This window comes from Diadema setosum, chromosome 8 (genome assembly GCF_964275005.1).
Source record: "Diadema setosum chromosome 8, eeDiaSeto1, whole genome shotgun sequence".
NCBI classification, from domain to species: domain Eukaryota; kingdom Metazoa; phylum Echinodermata; class Echinoidea; order Diadematoida; family Diadematidae; genus Diadema; species Diadema setosum.
The window spans coordinates 36,866,366-36,885,934 of NC_092692.1; the positions used below are offsets into that span (position 1 = coordinate 36,866,366).

General features: G+C 38.1%; 1 protein-coding gene across 1 annotated transcript; it reads right to left on the reverse strand.

Annotated features, from left to right (window-relative positions):
• Positions 1 to 1,847: 1,847 nt before the first annotated feature.
• On the reverse strand, positions 1,848 to 2,525 carry LOC140232232 (uncharacterized). The gene has a single exon (XM_072312366.1). It carries the CDS (start codon positions 2,523 to 2,525, stop codon positions 1,848 to 1,850), a length of 678 nt encoding a protein of 225 aa, XP_072168467.1.
• Between the last annotated feature and the right edge of the window lie 17,044 nt (positions 2,526 to 19,569).

A 19,569-nucleotide genomic window follows, 5' to 3' on the forward strand; every position in this document is an offset into this window, starting at 1 on the left:
ATAGCCTCCAATCGTGCACGTGCACACCAAAATGTAAACCGTCCGGGCAAATGAAAGGCCAAAAAGAAGACGATGGCCATTTAGGAACTAGCAAGGTGCCGATGGCTTTGAACGAAGCCATGCGCTTGATGACTTGGGGTATTAAAGAAACGGGGGGACAAAAATAATTGTTATCTGCGCTCCAATCTTGGCAAAAGGCGTCTATGCCGGCGGATCCCTTACACCAAAATCTGGAGTTAAACACGGGAATCTTGGTGTTCTGAGGCGAAGCGAATCTGTCAACCGAATGAGGGCCCCAAATAGAATCGATAAACAGAAAAGACCGTTGATCGATAGACCAATCGTCGAAATCGCGATATCTGCTTATCCTGTCGGCAAGTTTATTTTCGATTCTAGGCAACCATTCGGGAGTTAAAACAATATCGTGTGCTCTACATAGATTGAATATGCTAAGGGCTAAAGAATGCAAATCTGGCTTCACGCTGCCCTTCCTAATAATTCGAGGAACGTTCGAATTATCTGTGAACCATTTAATCTTCTGAGTGGAAAAAATAGTCAAGCCTTGCGACAAAATATTATGAACGGTGGCCAGCTCGCGCCATGTAGAACTGTTTTTTGCGTCTGATTTGCTCCAAACACCGTGAAAGACCGTATTGGGGGGGCCCGCGATGAACCCCCCGAAACCAATGTCGCTCGCGTCCGAATACACTTGGATAGTAGGAGCTAAACGAAACCTGAATGGGTTGCCATTGAACGATGAAATGTTAGCGAACCAAAAATGCAGCTCGTCTGAAGCTGGCTCAGGAAGAAAGATTGAATCAGTCCAAAAAGAACGCGATTCGATGGCCCGATACAATGCGCGGGTCATGAGGCTAGAAGCGGGGCCAAGGGCGAGGGACATGGAAATTAAATGACCGGCACAAGATGCCAACGTTTTGACTGGCACTTTGTGTTTTGATCGACTCAAAATCAGAATTTGATCTATCAAGGATAGGAGTTTGTCGATTTTAGCTTTCGGCGCGTAAAACTGTTCCGTTTTAGAATCAATGATGAAACCAAGATAGCAAATGCTTTGAGAAGGTTGCCAAATGCATTTTTTCTCGCTGAAAACAAAGCCGCTGCGAACAACTGTATCGCGGACTATGGCCACGTTGAGACTGGCCACGCCGAGCGAGGGAGAAATAATAAGCCCATCATCGATGTATATGAAGGACGAAATACCTTGCGAGCGCCATTGATAGACTAGAGGTCTGGTCAATTTAGTAAAAATATAGGATGCGGAAGAAAGGCCGAATGGTAGTACAGTGAATTTATAATATCTCAACGTGGAATCTGCGTGTTTCCATGAAAAACCCAAGTATTGCTGGTGTTGAGGGAATATGTCTAAGTGATGATACCCGGATTCAAAATCAAATGAAAAATAAAACTGATCTTTATCTAAAGCTTGAGTGATATGAGGTAAATCTTCGTATTTGAATTTGATTTTCTTGACAAATTTGTTTGGATGTCGCAAATCTAAAACCAGGCGTAACTTTTTGCCTTCGGAAACAGTTAAAGGATTACAACACGTTGGGCGGGTGTCAACTTCGACAATGCACTTCTTTCTTAACAAATCGGAGATTGCCGACTCAACAAAGTCGGGGTGCTTTAAACTAGAACGATTGTTCTTGGCACAAAAAGGGGGAGGAATCGTCTCAAAAGGAATTTTATACCCGTCCTTTACCAAATCAAGAATAAATTTGCTGGCTTTAAGTTCTTGCTCCCAAAATGAAAAACATTGTTTCAATCTAGCTTTCACTCCTGGGGGAAGTGGTGTCTGGAGATCTGGCTCAGCATGCTCCCAGTGTCTAGCTGGAGGTTCCTGGTGGACCGACGAGGGATCCGGCTCCGGGAAGCTGGCGGAAGGCCTGTCTGCTGGCTCTGAGGGAGGGGCAGTTGGTGCGAACGTGGCCTGTGATACCGCATTGGAAACAAATGCGGTTCTCTGCTCGGAATGCGGGGGTGAAGGGCCCTGGTGTGTAGCGACGAAAGGAAGCGTAGCCGCAAGGAGCAGAAGAGTACGGAAGAGCCCGAGGACGTGGATATGGGCGTGGCCGGGCCTGTGCCCTGGCTGCTTTCTTGGTGGACTCTGTTTTCTTGGTGGCGGCTGCCTTCTCTGCCTTCCGTAAACGCTTCTCGTCCCCCGAATCGTCTGCGAGCTCGTCTGCGACATACTCCTTAACTGTCAACCAGCCGAGGGGGGAACGGTCGGCTATTTTGATGAGCTTCTGGCGCTGATGTAGCTCTGTGAGCGCCTGCTTGAGGTGCTGGACGGCGGAGCTTGGGTCGACCTCTTCGAGAGAAGAAAGAGCGGATTCAATGAGATTAGCAACTTTGGCAGTGTGCTCAAATTGCTGCTTGTTGCCTTCGCTCTTAAAGACGGGAAGGTCCGATGACTGGTGTTTGCAGGCGAGGTCGACTCTCTTCTGTATGGCGTTGATGGCTTGTAGGATGTCGAGGTTCGACGGGACGGTGTCGCCGTCCATGGTACGTAAGCTGACTCGAAACGATGAGGAGAGCGCAGACTGATGAGTGATGGTGGAATGCTCGACCGAGAATGAAGCCTGAAAGGCTAACTAGGAGAATATATAAGCAGGCGAGGAGGAGAATGCGAACAATATTACGCAACAAAAAAAATGCGCAACAGAAGGAAGAGGTATGCGCTCGCTAGCGAAAATAAATTCCACTATATAAAGGGTGAACAATAGTGGTCCAAGGATTGAACCTTGAGGTACGCCGTAATTGACATCAACAAACTCAGACATTTCAGAACAAAAATAAGTACATATTTGACGATTGGACAAATAACTTTCAAACCAGGCAAAACTATTTCCTTGCGCACCAGCACCCATAAGTTTCTTTAATAGAATATTGATGTCAACCGTATCAAATGCTTTTTTCATGTCAATAAGAACTGCTCCTGTGTATTGACCATTGTCAGACGCGTTTAACCAATCGTCGGAAACGCGTGCAAGAGCTGTCACAGTTGAGTGCTTTTGCCTGAACCCTGATTGTTTCTCCGAAAGTATATTACTATGTTTTAAAAACTCTGAGAATTGCTTGCCTACAATCTTCTCGAGGATTTTTGAGACAGAAGATAAAATTGCAATTGGACGATAATTACAAGGTAATGTTTTATCACCTGATTTATGCAAAGGAATAACTTTTGCCTGTTTCCAGCGTAATGGAAAATCGCCTTCTGACAGTGACTTATTAAAAAGGTAAGTAAGACAAGGGACCATGACAGGAGCAGAAATTTTTAACAGTTCCATCTACACCAACAGACTTCTTGTTTTCCATGCTTCTTATAAGATTAACTTCATCTTCAGAAACAGTTTGGTAAAAGGGAACTTGGGAGAAGTTTGCATGGAAGAGTTAGAGGAGTCAACGTGATACGAGGCCTGAGACGAAGGGGAAACAGATGGAATATTCGATGCTAGTTCTGACCCAATATTTGCAAAATATTGCTTAAAAACATTGGCTTCTGATCTGTCACTATTAGATTTATCATGTTGAGAACTGTTGGGGAACGATGTGGGAGAAGAGATCTTAACATATTCCACATTTCACCAGATGTCTTTGCCGAAGCTAATTTATCTGAAAAGTAAGATCGTTTACATCTCCGTGTTTTAAATGTAACATGATTTCGTGATTTCCTATATTTATTCCAAAGTTCCTCATGTTTTCTTTTCAGCTCGATTTTCGTAGACTCCTCTTGCGTCTTTAACAATTCAATCTTTACTTTATGTGCTTTATTTTTCTGTTTGTCCCGATCTTTGATCAATTCAATGATCTCTGGAGACATCCAAGGACAGAATCTGTTCTTTACACGTTTGTGCCGAATAGGCATATGATTGTTTATAACTTCCATTAATAATTCTTCCCATTCTTTAACGGCTTCCTCCATGTTGTCTTTATCGTACACATTATGCCATGGTTGCGATCGTAATTGATCAAGAAATGAGTTTTCATCAAAATTTTTCATTTTCTGTAAGATACTATCTCAGGGGCTTTAATACAGACATTATAATTCCAAATCAAATAACAAATTGAGTGATCACTTATCCCTGAATGTATAACATCATGGACTTGACCATATCGTGAGAGTTTGTCATCATATGATCGATTAAACTAACTGCAACATCGGAACATCTTGTATACTCTCTTGTATTAATCTGAGTTAAAGAATAAATAATGTTTATTTGATTAAGATGCTTAGTTTCATTGCTTATTGGATCTTTCATAATATCGCAATTGACATCTCCCATAACAATAACATTTCGGCCAAAAGAGTCAATAAATGAAATCAATTGTTCATAATAATCAAACACACAAATTGGGCTGTTAGGCGGTTGACAGTGGCATCGTATAAAATGACACGGGGACGGTCCAAAATATATCCCGAGACGTGGAATCCCGAATAAATGCATAACCAGAGCTTGACTGTAACTTTTTTTTTTTCTGGTGTCCTGTTCTGGATACTAAAATCTTCGGAGGGAAAGAGATATGTTAGTTGCCCGAAATAAAGGCTGTATTTTCTTTCTTCTTCTTTTTTTTCTTTCCCAATTTGATTTAACGTCAGCTGAATCAAATTAAATCAAGTTAACTCACTTAATTCCCATTTTTAATTTATTTGAGAGCCTTTAAATTTCTTATTCCAATTTCAGTGGTTGTGCTATGAGTACAGGATCATGAACATGACAACCCAAAGAAGCCTTGAGTTCAATCGTAGGAAAACGAAAAGTTGACGATGCCGGAAATTGTCCACAAACCATGTGGAGCTTCCTTCTGTCTGCGTGTGTATTGCTTTTTTTTTTCGTGTTTGTTTCTTACTTTATACTTTCTGTCTATACCTGTTTTTCATTTTATACTGCTACACCTTGTGCTTCCCTCAATCAATCATCTTAAAAGTACTTTTTACCATTGGGAGAAGTGATTAAAAAAATGTTCTGTATATCGCACTTGATGCATTAGTTTATCACCTCGTTTGGCGCTCGGCATGAACGGACGTGTTTTTTAAGTCTTTCGCTACGTCGCTTCGTCGCCTAAAACACTGTCACCTATATTGTGCAATATAAACACCTGGCTTCGACATATGCATATCGCTATCCTCATGTAAAACCCTGACTTGACGGGATTTTGAACTTAACTGTGAATTTTATCTGACTTTGGTATATTTTATTGCCTCACAAATGCTGTAATGGATGTATTTGAGATGTATGATGGATGTTTACAGTATTCTGATGGTTTGAAGATGGCTGTAATACTGATGGGTGACATTAATTGTGACATATTAACTAAGGTACCTTCTTCCCAAACTAAAGCACATGCTGAAATAAATAATATTTATGCATTTGAACAGATGAACACAAATGAACCAACGAGAATTACTAGTCAATCTGCTACTCTTGTCGACCATATGCTGAGCAACTGTAAACATGGAGTTATCCACAGTGGACTCAGTAATCACTCGATTAGTTTTACGATCCAAACTAATTGCTCCTCCCTGTGTGATTAAGTTCAGGAAATAATAAGGATTTTGACACTAATCAATTTAAAAATGAGCTTCTAAATCAACCATGGGAAAAAAATAAGAGATTATGAAAATATTGCTGCAGTGGGAAAATGGCATAATCTCTATATGGAAATTATTACTAAACACATGCCTGTTTAAACACAAAAAGAGTAAAATCCCGGCATAAAAAAGCATTGTTGAATTCAGATATATATATAAATTAATGAAAGAAAGGGATAGATTGAAGCATAAAGCTTATATGAAAAAGGATGATGATCTTATGTCACAGTATAGAAAGCTCCGAAATAAGGTCACTTTTGAAATACGAAAGGCAAGGCGAAATTATAATGTTAAATTCTCAAATATAAAAGTTGATCCTGCACAAATGTGGAAAATTTTGAAGTCTGTTATTTCTGATGGTAAAAATCATTCTCTTGTAAAATCCGTGAAACGAATAAGAGTATGGAAACAGCTGATGAATGTAATTCATTCTATGCTGACAGTGGGAACAGTTTTAGCTGATCAAAATCCACATGTCCACCATCCTTCCGATAAAGAAACATCTCTCAATAGCAGGTTTAACTTCTCATCAGTATCTTTAGAAGAAACAATTAGATTAATCAGAAATTTGAAAAATACCAAATCAACTGGTCTGGATGGCATTTCAGCCTTCGTTTTAAGATTAAGTGATATTGAAATTGCCCCTTCTCTTACATATCAGATAAATAAGACATTGAATGATGGAAAATTTCCTAATCATTGGAAATTTGCCAAAGTTGTTCCTATCTATAAAAGTGGTGATAAAATTAATCTTCTCCAGGAAATTTTAGGCCAATTTCAATATTGTCTTGTGTGTCGAAGATATTAGAACCAGTCGTTCAACGATTGCTCGGCTATCTGCGTGAACATAGCATCTTATGTCGAGAACAATCTGGTTTTCGGCCGAAGCACTCGACCACTTCTACACTCATTAAAGTCACAGACGACTGGTTATAGGCCATGGATAATCACCAGTACACTGGTGCAGTGTTTTTCGACCTTAAGAAGGCATTTGATACTGTGAACCATTTGATTCTTTTGAAAAAAACTTCGAAGTGTCGGTATAATAAGAAACTCTTCCAATGATTGGTTTCGAAGTTACTTCAGTGTAGCAATTTATTATTTATCATTTACTAAATATGTAATCTGAAGTTATATGCAGATGATACTGTTCTTTATTTTTTTTTATTCATTTGTACACAATATTGAAATTGCTTTGAATAATAATTTACTGCGTCCATCTCACTGGATGAATGCTAATAAACTCAGTGTAAATTGTGATAAACTGTTTGTATGTTAATAGGAACCAACCATGTTAAATACTTGGGTGTTATTTGTGATGAACAGATAAAATGGGACGTCAATATTGACAATATGGTGAAAAAAAAATGGGAAAATGATAAGCTACTTGGGTAGATTGCGAGGTGTCTTAAATAAATCTATATTGAAGTTAATTTATAACGCTGTTATTTTACCACGTTTTGATTATGGCGATGTTGTTTATGGCTCTACTTGTAAACTGCATATTGATAGATTACAGAAACTACAAAATAGGGCTGGCCGGTTAATATTCCAGATAAAACGGGAATCTCATGTTTCTAACCTCGAGAGTCACAATGCACTGGATGGGACACTTTGGTAGAAAGAAGAAACAAACACCCGATGACATGTATGTTTAGAACACTCCATGGTAATTGACCCCTAGAATACTTGTCTAAATCTTTCGATTATCTCTCTCACCCTTATTCTCTGCGTTTCGGAAACAAACTTAGTTTATACGAACCCTACACTGAATTTCTCAAAAGATCATTTAAATATCGAGCGCCATTTATGTACAATAACCTACCGCCGGCTGCTCGATCAGCCTTAAATTTGAATGTTTTTCTAAGGATATGCAATGGTTTTGTTGTTGTTGTTGTTGTTGTTGTTGTTGTGACAGGATAGCCGGATTTACTTGTTCTCTTCTGTTATGTAATGTTTGATTAAGTGATGTCATGTATGTTTGTTGTAACCGTAAGCTCTGTACTTTTCTTTTTTTTTTTCATTCTCTTTCCAATTTTATCCCTATGCATCATTCTATTTCTTTGCATATTGTAAATGCCTGTTTAATTACTACATAACTGGACCCCATGGAAGACCAGTTGTGCCATGGCGCCACGTTTTTAACGGAAATAAATACCTACCTACCTACATATGTCTAGGTCCGTTGTATCACAAAACATCCTACCAAGTAAAAGCTTTGCTATGAAGCCTAAAAACATGAAAAATTAAGAAGATATCACTATTTTTCTCAATAAACCATACCTGTAGACGGTTTAGTCTAGAAACATTTTCATTATAACTATTGTTCACATTTTGTATATTTGATAATACTTCACATAAAGTATACTGATTCAAATTTTTACATTGGTTGTTTCTATCCCGTACTTACATTTTTGAACTATATTGAAGCACTAAATCTGGGTTTTAGTTTCATCTGCAAATGGTACATTATGCCTTTAAAGTCTTCCCAATTTTTTTTTTCAGCCACACTGCTCGATGTCCAATTACTCCATAGAAAATGGTTTTATATTGCCAATCTATACTATTGATGTGTCATCTTGCCACATGGTGGCAAACATTTTATTCAATGGACAGCATTATTTTCCCCTTGAAGCACTGTATGCATTGCTTATACCGACTTATTGAGAGAGTCGGAGAAGTTCATCCAATAAATTGATGTCGCTACACACCGACATCCCATGTCCTTGTTTGAGAACATGTGCCAGATTGGATTTAAAAAAAGAGTGTGTAAATCGACATGACTCGTCACTTCGAAAGCACTACGCCAAGAATGGTAACGAAGTCTTTTCGTCAGAAGAGCAATTTAACATGATAGGCGATGGAGTTGGTGAATGTATGTCTGTCTGAACTCGGATTAAAACGCCCGTAGAAACATGGTAACTATATACATGTACAAGCCGTGTATAATTGAATGTGTGTAATAAGATGTATCGGGAGTTATGTGCATCATTTCTCCGCACAAAGAAAGCAAAGCGGCATGGAAAGCCCACCGTTTACTTTCTCCAAAACAAAGAGGTATTTAGTCGATTTCCTTTTTTGAAAGAGGATGTCAACAATTACGTGGTGGACACCACCATTTCAAAGGTACTGTATATCGTGCAACATAACAGCGTGTTTCGGTCACGTAGATAAATGCTCACATGCAAGTCAGTGATATTTCTTTACCTTTTTCTTTTTAGGAGGAAAAAATTCATTGTAAGGGGTGCTCAAACTATGGTAAAAGTTCTCTAAAAAGACACATGCGCTGCCTAGCGAACGTGCCTACGTACACGTAGACGTCACATGGCGACGCCCCGTCCAACCATTGAGCTTCAATACAATTTTTAAATTGAAGGGCGGTATCGATCTGATTTTGGTACGGTAGGTCAAAGCACAAAGCGAAATTTGCGGACCCCTTTCTTAATTTTGAGGAATGTTATTTTTGTCCCAATATTAATAGCTAAAAAAAAACATACTTTTTATGTTTTTGCAAACCATATGTGTGAATTTTGTCGTAAAACTTGTTCGAAGTTGTAGAAATTAATAGGTTAGCAGTTTTTCCATAACAGTTTTTGTGGAAAAGTGTGATAGCATATATCTTAGAGATCCCTTTTCATTTCTTAACCTTCAACTCTAATAACTTTTGAAAGAATAATCATTGTACAGCTTTGAAGGTTGGTAGTCGTCATGATTAGAATATGTTTACAGTGTATGCTTACTTTTAGCTAAATATCTGATAATAACTCCATTGGTGTTGCCCATGGAATTTTACATCCTGTATATTAACCCATTCATTGCACATAGTCCGGCTTGATGATGAGATTACAAAGAGCTTGAATAGGACCCTCACCTCCATACCCCAACGCTTCTTTTTCTCAGTACACATTTTACAGAGTATGTAGTTTCTTTCCATTAGATAGGTTAGGAAAGTCCATTTGTATCGAGTTATATAGGACCTATCATTTGAAAACTTATAGAGGATGCTCTTTCAGAATCTTCCCTCAAGTAAAAATTCAAGGTCTGGCGATCATTCGGTGGTTTTGAGGTTCAGGGTCATAATGGATAATCATGTTATGTTTGTATGCAAAGGTGTGTTTGTACTGTGTTTATGCATTTACTATTATTATTATTATTACTATTATTATTATTATTATTATTATTATTATCTATTTGACAGTTCGACATAAAATACAAGCTGACAGAGTACAAACAGAAAATCATATTACATGATATAAAGATTGTGAAGATCCTAAGTGCATATCGCTGGTTGCCATCAGGGAGGAAAAAGCAAACTTAATAACCGCGGCTCGAGGCCTTCCTCCCTGAGAATTTACACATACATTGTAGATCAGCATGCATATGATGCGTGTCGGTATTTGAGTGTGGATGGGTGCACGTGTATCACACACATATGGCTTTTCCATGTGAATGCAAAAGAGTTATGTAAAACTTGATGGTTGTACCTAATTGAGGGTCAACGTAACCGCTAGATCCTTCGCGCCATCAACGTTCTGTCGTTCATCAACCCCGTTACACTCTCCCGCAGCCGAAAACCCGGCCCTTTTCATTCGCCTGAGGAACACAAAACACTGCACCACGAAATCCAATTCCTTTCCACTGCTACAAGTCCAGGTAACTAGTCTGTTTGGTTATACTTCATTCAATCCTTTAACTTGCCGAACTTTTTTTTTTCTTTGAATTAACATTTTGACTTTATTAAAGATAATTAGAGACTGCATTATTGCATATTTTTACAATATCGTGTTTGTGTTACTGTTATAAGATACATTGCTATTTTCAGTTCACTCGGATTATATCGCAGTTCTGTTTCTTGCGAATGGTTGCATTTTGTAGCTTGTATTTTAATTCCTCAAGAAGAACACTGAAAAGGCTGAAAGTTTAGCAATTAAAAGTGGACAGTGAACAAACCCGCAACATTCGGCTAACTCTTCATTCAATCAATAATATGCCATCATGTGATGCAGTCCCATCACGTACGTAGCCGAAGAAAGTTAACTTTAAATATTTTACTGATGTCATAGTAAACATTTAGGCCTATTTCGATTTCGATGAAAGATAACAGTCCCATTTTAAAAACAGAGTTAAGGGCAGACCAGACTTAATTGCGGTAACTTATTTTAGGAGAGCTCCTACAACTTTTTTTTTTCAAGATTATGGTGAAATTGCGCCAATCTTCTGCATAACTGCCTACAAAATGGATGTGAGAAAGAAGAACTACAAGTGTACTACTGTTACCACCAACCATCTATTAAATTCCTGTAATTTGAGAAAGGAGACAATATAAGCTGTAGCCAAGCGCATTCGCACAAGTTGCATCACCGTATCATAAACACTTTTTATACATGGTCGCCTGCAATTTTAGCAGTGCCAGTGCCAGTGCCAGTGCCAGCGATGTTTCGCTGGAAGTGACTAGCAGCCAGCCGATCGCTTCCTTATCAGTCCCACCTGCACTATCTTTGTTCATGAAAGACATGAAGAGCAAGTTTGTTAAGTACTCTGTTAGTGGCTCGTACACTATTCCACTGTTGTGCACGTATATCGACAATAAACTACTCAACTTTATGAAAAACTTTATCAAGCGAGATTCGCCAAAGAAAGCAGAAACGTCTTCTATTTAAAACGGAGCGAAGTCTAAACCGAACGAAGTTACCCAAGAAACTGAAAGTGGGATTTCTCCAAATTTCCTGAAAATCTCTCAAGAGAATATAAAAGGCGGATTCCGCTCTTGGCTATAACGCTACCCATCGACTCAACATCCAAAGCGAGGTAGGCTCCTGAGCGCAAGAGAGCATCCCATACCTTGACCCTCCACTCCTGGGTTGGAGGGAAGGCTTGCTCCTTCCCTATAAATCTTCAGTAGAGGGGGTACTTTTCGGAAATCCACCCAGACAACAATTACTGAAACCAGGGAGGTGAGACGAAACCCAGTCGTTTGTCTTAAAAAGGTTTCACTTTCCTCTTTCTCATTTAGCTCCTGAGGAATTCAAAAAGTTAGATTTTCCATAGAGCGAAAATGCGTTTTTCCAAATCGAAGCGTTTCTCAAACTCTACCCTTCGCTCCTGCGTTCCATCCCATTTGAACAATATGAATCTAAAGGTAAATTGTAAACACGCTAACTGTAGGCCTATATCATCTTTGGTCTATCGAACTTTCTGTCTATCAGTGATCGGGCTGTAAACCGTTGAAATTGTGCCATTTCAAGGACTATCAAGGAATGTCGGCTTTAAAAGTGACCAAAGGTGGCAGCCAATTCTGGTACCAACTAGAAGATGAGACACCAGATTTGGTGGTAATATGAAATTGACTGGAAATCTACACGTTTCTAATGGATACGCTAAACCATGAGTAATAAGCCTAATTGTCAATACACTGTGTATATCTACAATGAATGTGATATTCACATATTAGGCTTTTACAGTGAAATAACTGCGAGGAAGATATGGGAGCAATTGTAGATCGATGTCTTGAAAATTACACGTAGAAATAACGTATCTATTAAGGTAGTGACACTTTGTATGCTGTATTTTACTGCTTGAGGTAGGAAATGTACCCCTTTAATATACATACCTAAGTTGAATATTTTACTGAATATTCTTCAAAGTATTGTCTTTCAAGTTTCAACAGTGCATGTCAAAATATGAAAAGTCTAAATTGCTCAAAATGATTTTTGGGGCACACTTTGGAATTTCCCTGGCCCATTCTGCGATACATTGGTACAATGTCAGGCCAACGTTGTATCAATCATTTTCACTTTGAATGCTGCGTTGCCCCAAGGTTGGTACAACATCATGCGTGTACATTGGCACAACGTCAAAAACATGGCGTTGGCACAATGTAATTTCGGCCGTCTCGACGGGTCAACAGTGGCCAAACAGACAAAGCCTGAAGTTGGACCGACATTGGTATAATGTCAGACCAATGTTGAAATACCAACCGTTTTTCTACTTTGAATGCTGCGTTGGCCCAACCCTGATAGTAGACTGGGGTATTAGTGACGTAAACTTAACGTCAATTTTGCGACGTATTAATGAATGTTGTATTACATATTCATGAGAAATTCCACTATCACAGCTAGTCTTTATTCATCCTGAAATGTAGTGTATGCAAGCGCATGAAAACATGTGCTTACTTTTCATGTGCATGCATTTTACCCTTTACCATGAATTCAGACTATATATAGCAGTGCCCAGGGCAATCCATGATGAATTACAAGCATTCATGTGCCTTGGAGCAAGAGTCCAGATAGTCCATGGGCCAAGACCAGAAAAATGGGTTATTGGTACCACCTGAGGTGGCAAAACCTTTTTGGTGTCATTTTGTTTGTCGGGCATAGATATACTTATCAAGCTATGATAGCATTTCCAAATGAGTAGCTTAGTCATAATAAATGAATTTTTAACCAATTTGGTCTCGTTTTTATATCCCTATACTTCTGAATCGAAACTAACCGCTATACAAAGAAGGGCACTGTCTTCTGTATGTCCGCAGGTGTTCTGTTGTAAACGCGGTGCTCTTGGTCTTTATTCAAGGCAGCGAAGGGAATATCCAAAGGGTTATGATGTCCACAGCTGTCACGCGGTGCGCTTAGTCTTTATCTAGACCAATGTACCGTTATCATATCTAAAGTTCCTAATAAAAAGGGATTATCTACACTGTTTTTATACTACCCTCTCAACAAATACATCAGTTTTAAACAAAAATCACTTTGTTCATTTACAATACTATTAATCATAATGTATTGTAGTGTACCGGTACATTGTTTTTGCATTATCTCTCATTGTTAGACGGAAATAAAGCGACATTGGCGTGGCATTAGCGTTTTCACCGTATCGTTTTCACCGGAGAATGATAAATAATTGAAAAGTTATTGAAAAAATAATTACAAAAAATTGTAAAATTCACGAGGAATTGCTTTTGTTGTTGTTGTTGCTTTTAGATAAAGGGATATACACTGTATCATAAGCTTTGGATATTCCCTTCGCCGTCTTGAATAAAGACTAAGCGCTGTGGACATCATAACCTTTGGATATTCCCTTCGCTGCCTTGAATAAAGGCCAAGAGCACCGTGTTTACAACAGAACACCTGTGAACATACAGAAGACAGTGCTCTTCTTTGTACAGCAGTTAGTCTCGATTCAGAAGTATAGAGATATAACAACGAGACCAAATTGGTTAAAAATTCATTTATTATGACTAAGCTACTCATTTGGAAATGCTATCATAGTTTGATAAGCATATCTATGCCCGACACACAAAATGACACCAAAAAGGTTTTGCCACCTCAGGTGGTACCAATATCTGGCCTGGCCCATGGACTAAGAAGCCTAGTCAGCAGAGCTCTGAAAAGGTGGTATTCGTGGTATTCACGTCTATTGTTCACGGTCGTTGTAAACACACACTCACATACACATCAATGGTTCCTGTGTAAAGTTCAATTTTGTACACAAATTTGACCAAAATCTGGAACTTAACTTCAAAATCACTCATGGATTTAATGAAACTGACTCAAGCTTCCATATTCAAATCAACTCCAACTAAATTGTACACTATTCAGCCTATTACTCATATCAATGACAGTGTTATCTGATGTAATATAGTTTTCGAACTATTAAGGATCAAAAGTGGGAGATGTTTTTGTAACAGCTAATATACGTAAAATTCACGTTTTGCTACTTATTTGTAATGCCATATTACCGACGTATTTATAACGTTAAATTTACACAGGTCAGTTTTGCGACATTTTTATGTCGTTATATTAACATTGTATTAATGACGTCAAAATTGCATTGCTTCCCGACGTGTTTATCACGTCATATTATCGACGTATTCTCTGATAGCAGAGACGCGTCGGAATGAACTCAATTTCACGTCAGTGCTATCGTAAGAAAGACGCCGTAAACTGTCGAAAACTTTTTTTTTTTTGTCTGAAATGCAAGACGTAAAAATTAGGACATACTTGTAACGTCACAAAGACGTCATAATATGTCATCTTTTTAGGTAAATGAGCAAAAGAAAATGGACGTCATTTAGAGGTCTTTAACTGAGGTGAAAATGTCGTATTTTTGCTCAAATGGAAAACGTCTGAAAGATGTCATATTTGTGACGTCTTTCTGACGTCCAGGTGGTCGTACAAAGACGTTATAAATACGTATAAATTGCTATTCAAAGACATGATGTGAAGTCAAATCAACGTCTTTTTGACATAAATAAACTAAGAAAATGGAGGTCAATTTAATTAGATTCTCAAACTGACGTCAAAACAACACAAAGACGTCATAATATGTCATCTTTTTGAAATAAGCAAAAGAATAAGCAAAAGAAAATGGACGTCATTTAGACGTCTTAAGGTGCGGTCAAAATGTCTCATTTTTGGTCAAATGAAAAATCTGCAAAAGACGTCATATTAATTTTGTGACGTCTGTCTGATGTCTAGGCGGTCATTTAGAGATGTCTTAATGACGTTTAAATTACTATTTGAAAGACAAAATGTCACTTCAAAATAACGTCATGAACATATCGTTTTAACTTTTTAACGCATGTTGATACGAAAAATAAAAAAATAAAATGGACATGTTTTTGATGTCATTTTCAAATCGTGACAGCTAGGTCAATGAGTATTTCATTACAAGATCTAATGAAGCTGTGGGTATCTACAGGTACAACCGTGATACGAATCTAACCTACCGTCCAGTACTCTAATGCAATACATTGTAAATCTTAAACCTACCAATTTACCACCTATTCCTATAGTTGCTAAACTGTTGTTTCAAGTTTTTATATGCGGGCAGAAAGCTGTACTGCTTTATGACATGGTTACCAAACTACAGTAATCAGCCCAATTGAAACATGAAAATATGTGTTCAAAACACAAGTTGGAAGTGTGAATGACAAAAGATTAGAAAATATACTTAAAAAAAAAAAAACGTGAACGACCAGCTTCCATTTGCTTTCGGAATGAATCTTGATTATGTTGCAGTAACGATATACTACACGCCCACCACGCACACACACACACACAAAGTGCATGGAAGGTGCAATCATTGCCCTGTCAGGCGCCGCCGTCGAATTTTCGGTACAAATACAAAACAAAAGAATCTGCAACATTGCTCATGATAAATTCCGTACTTCCGTAATGTTAGGGCTTGATATGGAGCTAGAACACCATAATTATGGCTATATTACCATCATTAAAACATGCAGTGATGTGTTGGTTTCCTATGAATGCATATTTAATTTCGCGTCAATAGCGATTTTGACTCTGATATGTGATGCTCGATGATCCAACTTTAATACTGAAAAGATCTTAAATTTGACTAATATCGGGTAAATTTCTTTTGGTTATTTACTACTAACAAAAAATGAAATCATCTTGTGCCAAATGACAACACATAATAAAACTATTAAGAGATTATTATCATGATGGAAACAGAGGGATTAAATGCTTATGTGGAAAGTTCAATTAATGAAACTTTTTGTATTACCAACGTTGATTTATATTTCCTCACATCTGACTGCATATTTGCGGAGTTAGATAAGATAGTGTTTGATTTAATTCGGAGGGGAAGAGATAAAATGAAATAAAAGGGAACATTTTGTATTTGATTTATGAAGTGGGGAGATTGAGGTTCATTAATTTTCAAGTTATACAGCACAAAAAAAAAAAATTTGTGGATTTGGGATTTGATATTAGGGGATATTAGTATAAAGTGCAAACTATCGTTTATTATTGTCACTAAATCGGTTGGAGGAATTTCGATTTTTTTTTTAATTTATTTAGTGAAGCGATTTTAGGGTTGTTGAAGTTAAGTCTACCAGAATTTTATAACGATATACGATATGTTGCTGGTTTGGATAGAAAGTAGGAGTTTGATTCTTCTCCGGTGAGCGATGGAGGGGTAATGTTTTATAGGTATGGATTATGTATACAGACATTGATCATGTGCGTTTTGCAAAGCTTTTGTATGTATGTATGTACATATATATGTAGGCTTTTTGTTGACCCCTTATAAATAATTGATTTCATCATTTAATAATTACTGTTGTCACGAGTTTATGAACGCAGTGAATTGGTTTATTTTGTATAGTATATTGTACATATAATTGATGTTATTGACCCATTATCAAAAATTGGTTCTATTGTTCAATAATCATGGCGGGGGTGAGTATATTCATGAACGCAGTTACTGCGTATTACTTTTACACAGTATCATAATTAGAAATTTGACACAATTACAGAATTTATTTTTGTAATTTCTTTTCCATATTTTTTAAATGTCACGCAGCTAGCAACAATAACTGAATGCTCAATTGTTATCAAGGATGGATTACGGAATCGAAATAAAATATTGTTTCAAGCAAAAAATAAAAAGGGACGAGTATTTGAGTACAATATTTGTGCATTATATTTTTGTAGTGTATGTTACTTCGGAATTAGACACAATGACAGTCCCAATATTCATTTTGTATGATGTTTGAAATGTCACGCAGCTGGCAAACAATAACATTTTCAATTTTTTCATCAAGTATGAATGAAGGAATCGAAATGAATATACTTTTTGAAACAACAGTTGTTGAGTCACTGTTCATATTTTAATATGACATGATTTTTACCAGTCTAAATGTTTGTGACTGGTCGTAAATACGTCATAACAACGTCATAGCGACGTCATAACGACATCATAAAATAACCAATAAGACGTCCAAAGGCAAAATACATTCGGTTTATATATCATTCATAAATACTCATCAGATTGAATCTGATACGTAAAAACTAGTGGAAATAAGGAAAAAATATTACTACACGTGTATAAGGCTTTTTGAGTAGGTAAGGTGAGATTCGTGTTTATGGTTGTACTGAAGATACACACAGCTTCATTAGATCTTGCAATAAAATACTATACTAAAACTGTCAGGACTTGAAATGACGTCAAAAAGACGTCCATTTTCTTCTTTTTTTCGTCATAAAGACGTCTTTTTCCTGTACTAATAAACGTAAAAAACACATAATTGACGTGTAAATGTTTATGATGTTTATGACGTATTCTGATGTGACATCTTGTCTTTGAAATAGTAATTTAAACGTCATTAAGACGTCTTTGTATGACTACCTACAGTGAAAGCTTGACGTGAGGCAAACGTAATGTCAACCACTTTTCCACCTTGTTATGTCGATATCCCAACGTTATGCCAACCACTTTTCCCAAATGCTGCGTCGCCCCAACGTTGGTCCAATGGTATGCGCGTACGTGGCACAAAGTCAGAAATGTGACTTTGGGCCAGCGTCATTTGGATCACTCTTGGGCCAATGTTAGCGAAAGCCTCACGTTGGACCGACGTTGGCGCAATGTGAAGACCATCGCTATATCAGCCATTTTTGCACTGTGAATGCTGCGTTGGCCCAACCTTAGTCCAACATCATGCACGCACATTGGTACATCAAAAACATTTTGGCCGTCCGCCCAACATAGACCCAACAGTGGAATCTCCACGTTAGACCAACGGTATGTCAACCAATTTTCCACCTTGTCATAACGTTATCCCAAAGGTATACCAACCATTTTTTCCACTGTAGTATCACACTGTTATCATTAAGTTACATCATCCACCTTTCGTCTTTGTAATTACGTTATCCCAACATTAGATCAATTGTCTTGTTCACTTTGTTATGACGTTATATCAACGCGTTATATCAACGCTGTATCGACCACTTTTCCCTCGTGTTATGACGTAACCCTAACGTTAGGCCAAGATTGTACCAACCACTTTTTCACCGTATAGGGCCTACTGTGACATTATTCCAGCGTTATATCTAGCCCTTCTCAGCCGAGTTATGGTGTTGTCCCAAACCTTAGATAAAACATTCTTCCACCTTCAGTACTCCGTTTTCCCAACGTCACAAACATTATTTTGGCTGTTGGGCCAACATTGGCCCAACATTGAAAGCTTGACGTTATACCAAAATCATTATATCGACTATACTTTTTCACCTTATGACGTTATCCCTACCTTATACCAACCACTTTTCCACTGTAGTGATATGAAATTATCGCAAAGCTAAAGCAACAACTATTTGACTATCTAGTGACGTCATTCCAACATTAGACCGACCACGTTATGACGTTATCCCAACGTTGGGCCAACGTAATACCGGCCACTGTACCACTTAATGACTTTATTTCGACGTTAAACCAAAGTTCATACCGGCGTTAAACCCGACGTCAGAAACATGACGTTGGCCCAACGACATTTTGGCCGGCGGGCCAACATTGGCCCACAGTGAAACTTGATGTGATACCGACGTTGGTAAAATGCCAGACCAATGTTATATAAACTATTTTTCTCCCTTGAATGATCTGTTGGCCAAATGTTGGTCCAATGTCATGCCAGTACTTTTGCCCTACATCAAAAATATTACATTTCCCCAACATTGAAAGCTTGTCGTTAGACCAGCGTTGGTACAGTGTTTAACACAATATCAGGAATATGACATTGGCCCAACGTTATTTTTGCTGGCGGGCCAACTGTAGCCCACAATGTAACTTAAGAGACGTTGGGCCGACGCTGATACAATATCAGACTATCGTTAGATCAACCTTGAATGATCCGCTGGCCCAGTGTTGGTCCAACATCATCCGTGTGTATAGACACATCGTCAGAAACATGACATTGGCCCAGCGTCATTTTATCCGGCGCTAACATACATGCCAACATTTTGATTTGAGAAAGCAGTGGAATCTAGGCGAAGGAACGAAGCTTCCAAGCGGGAGGAGGGTGTTAGAGGGGTAGGGCTTAACTACCCATCTTCCAGAGCAGGGAAAATGTGAAATTTGAGAAGTAAAATGGCTCAGGCTACACTTATAGGTCCTACTTCAATGATCATTAATTATCATTTATGAGAATGCCAGATGAATGT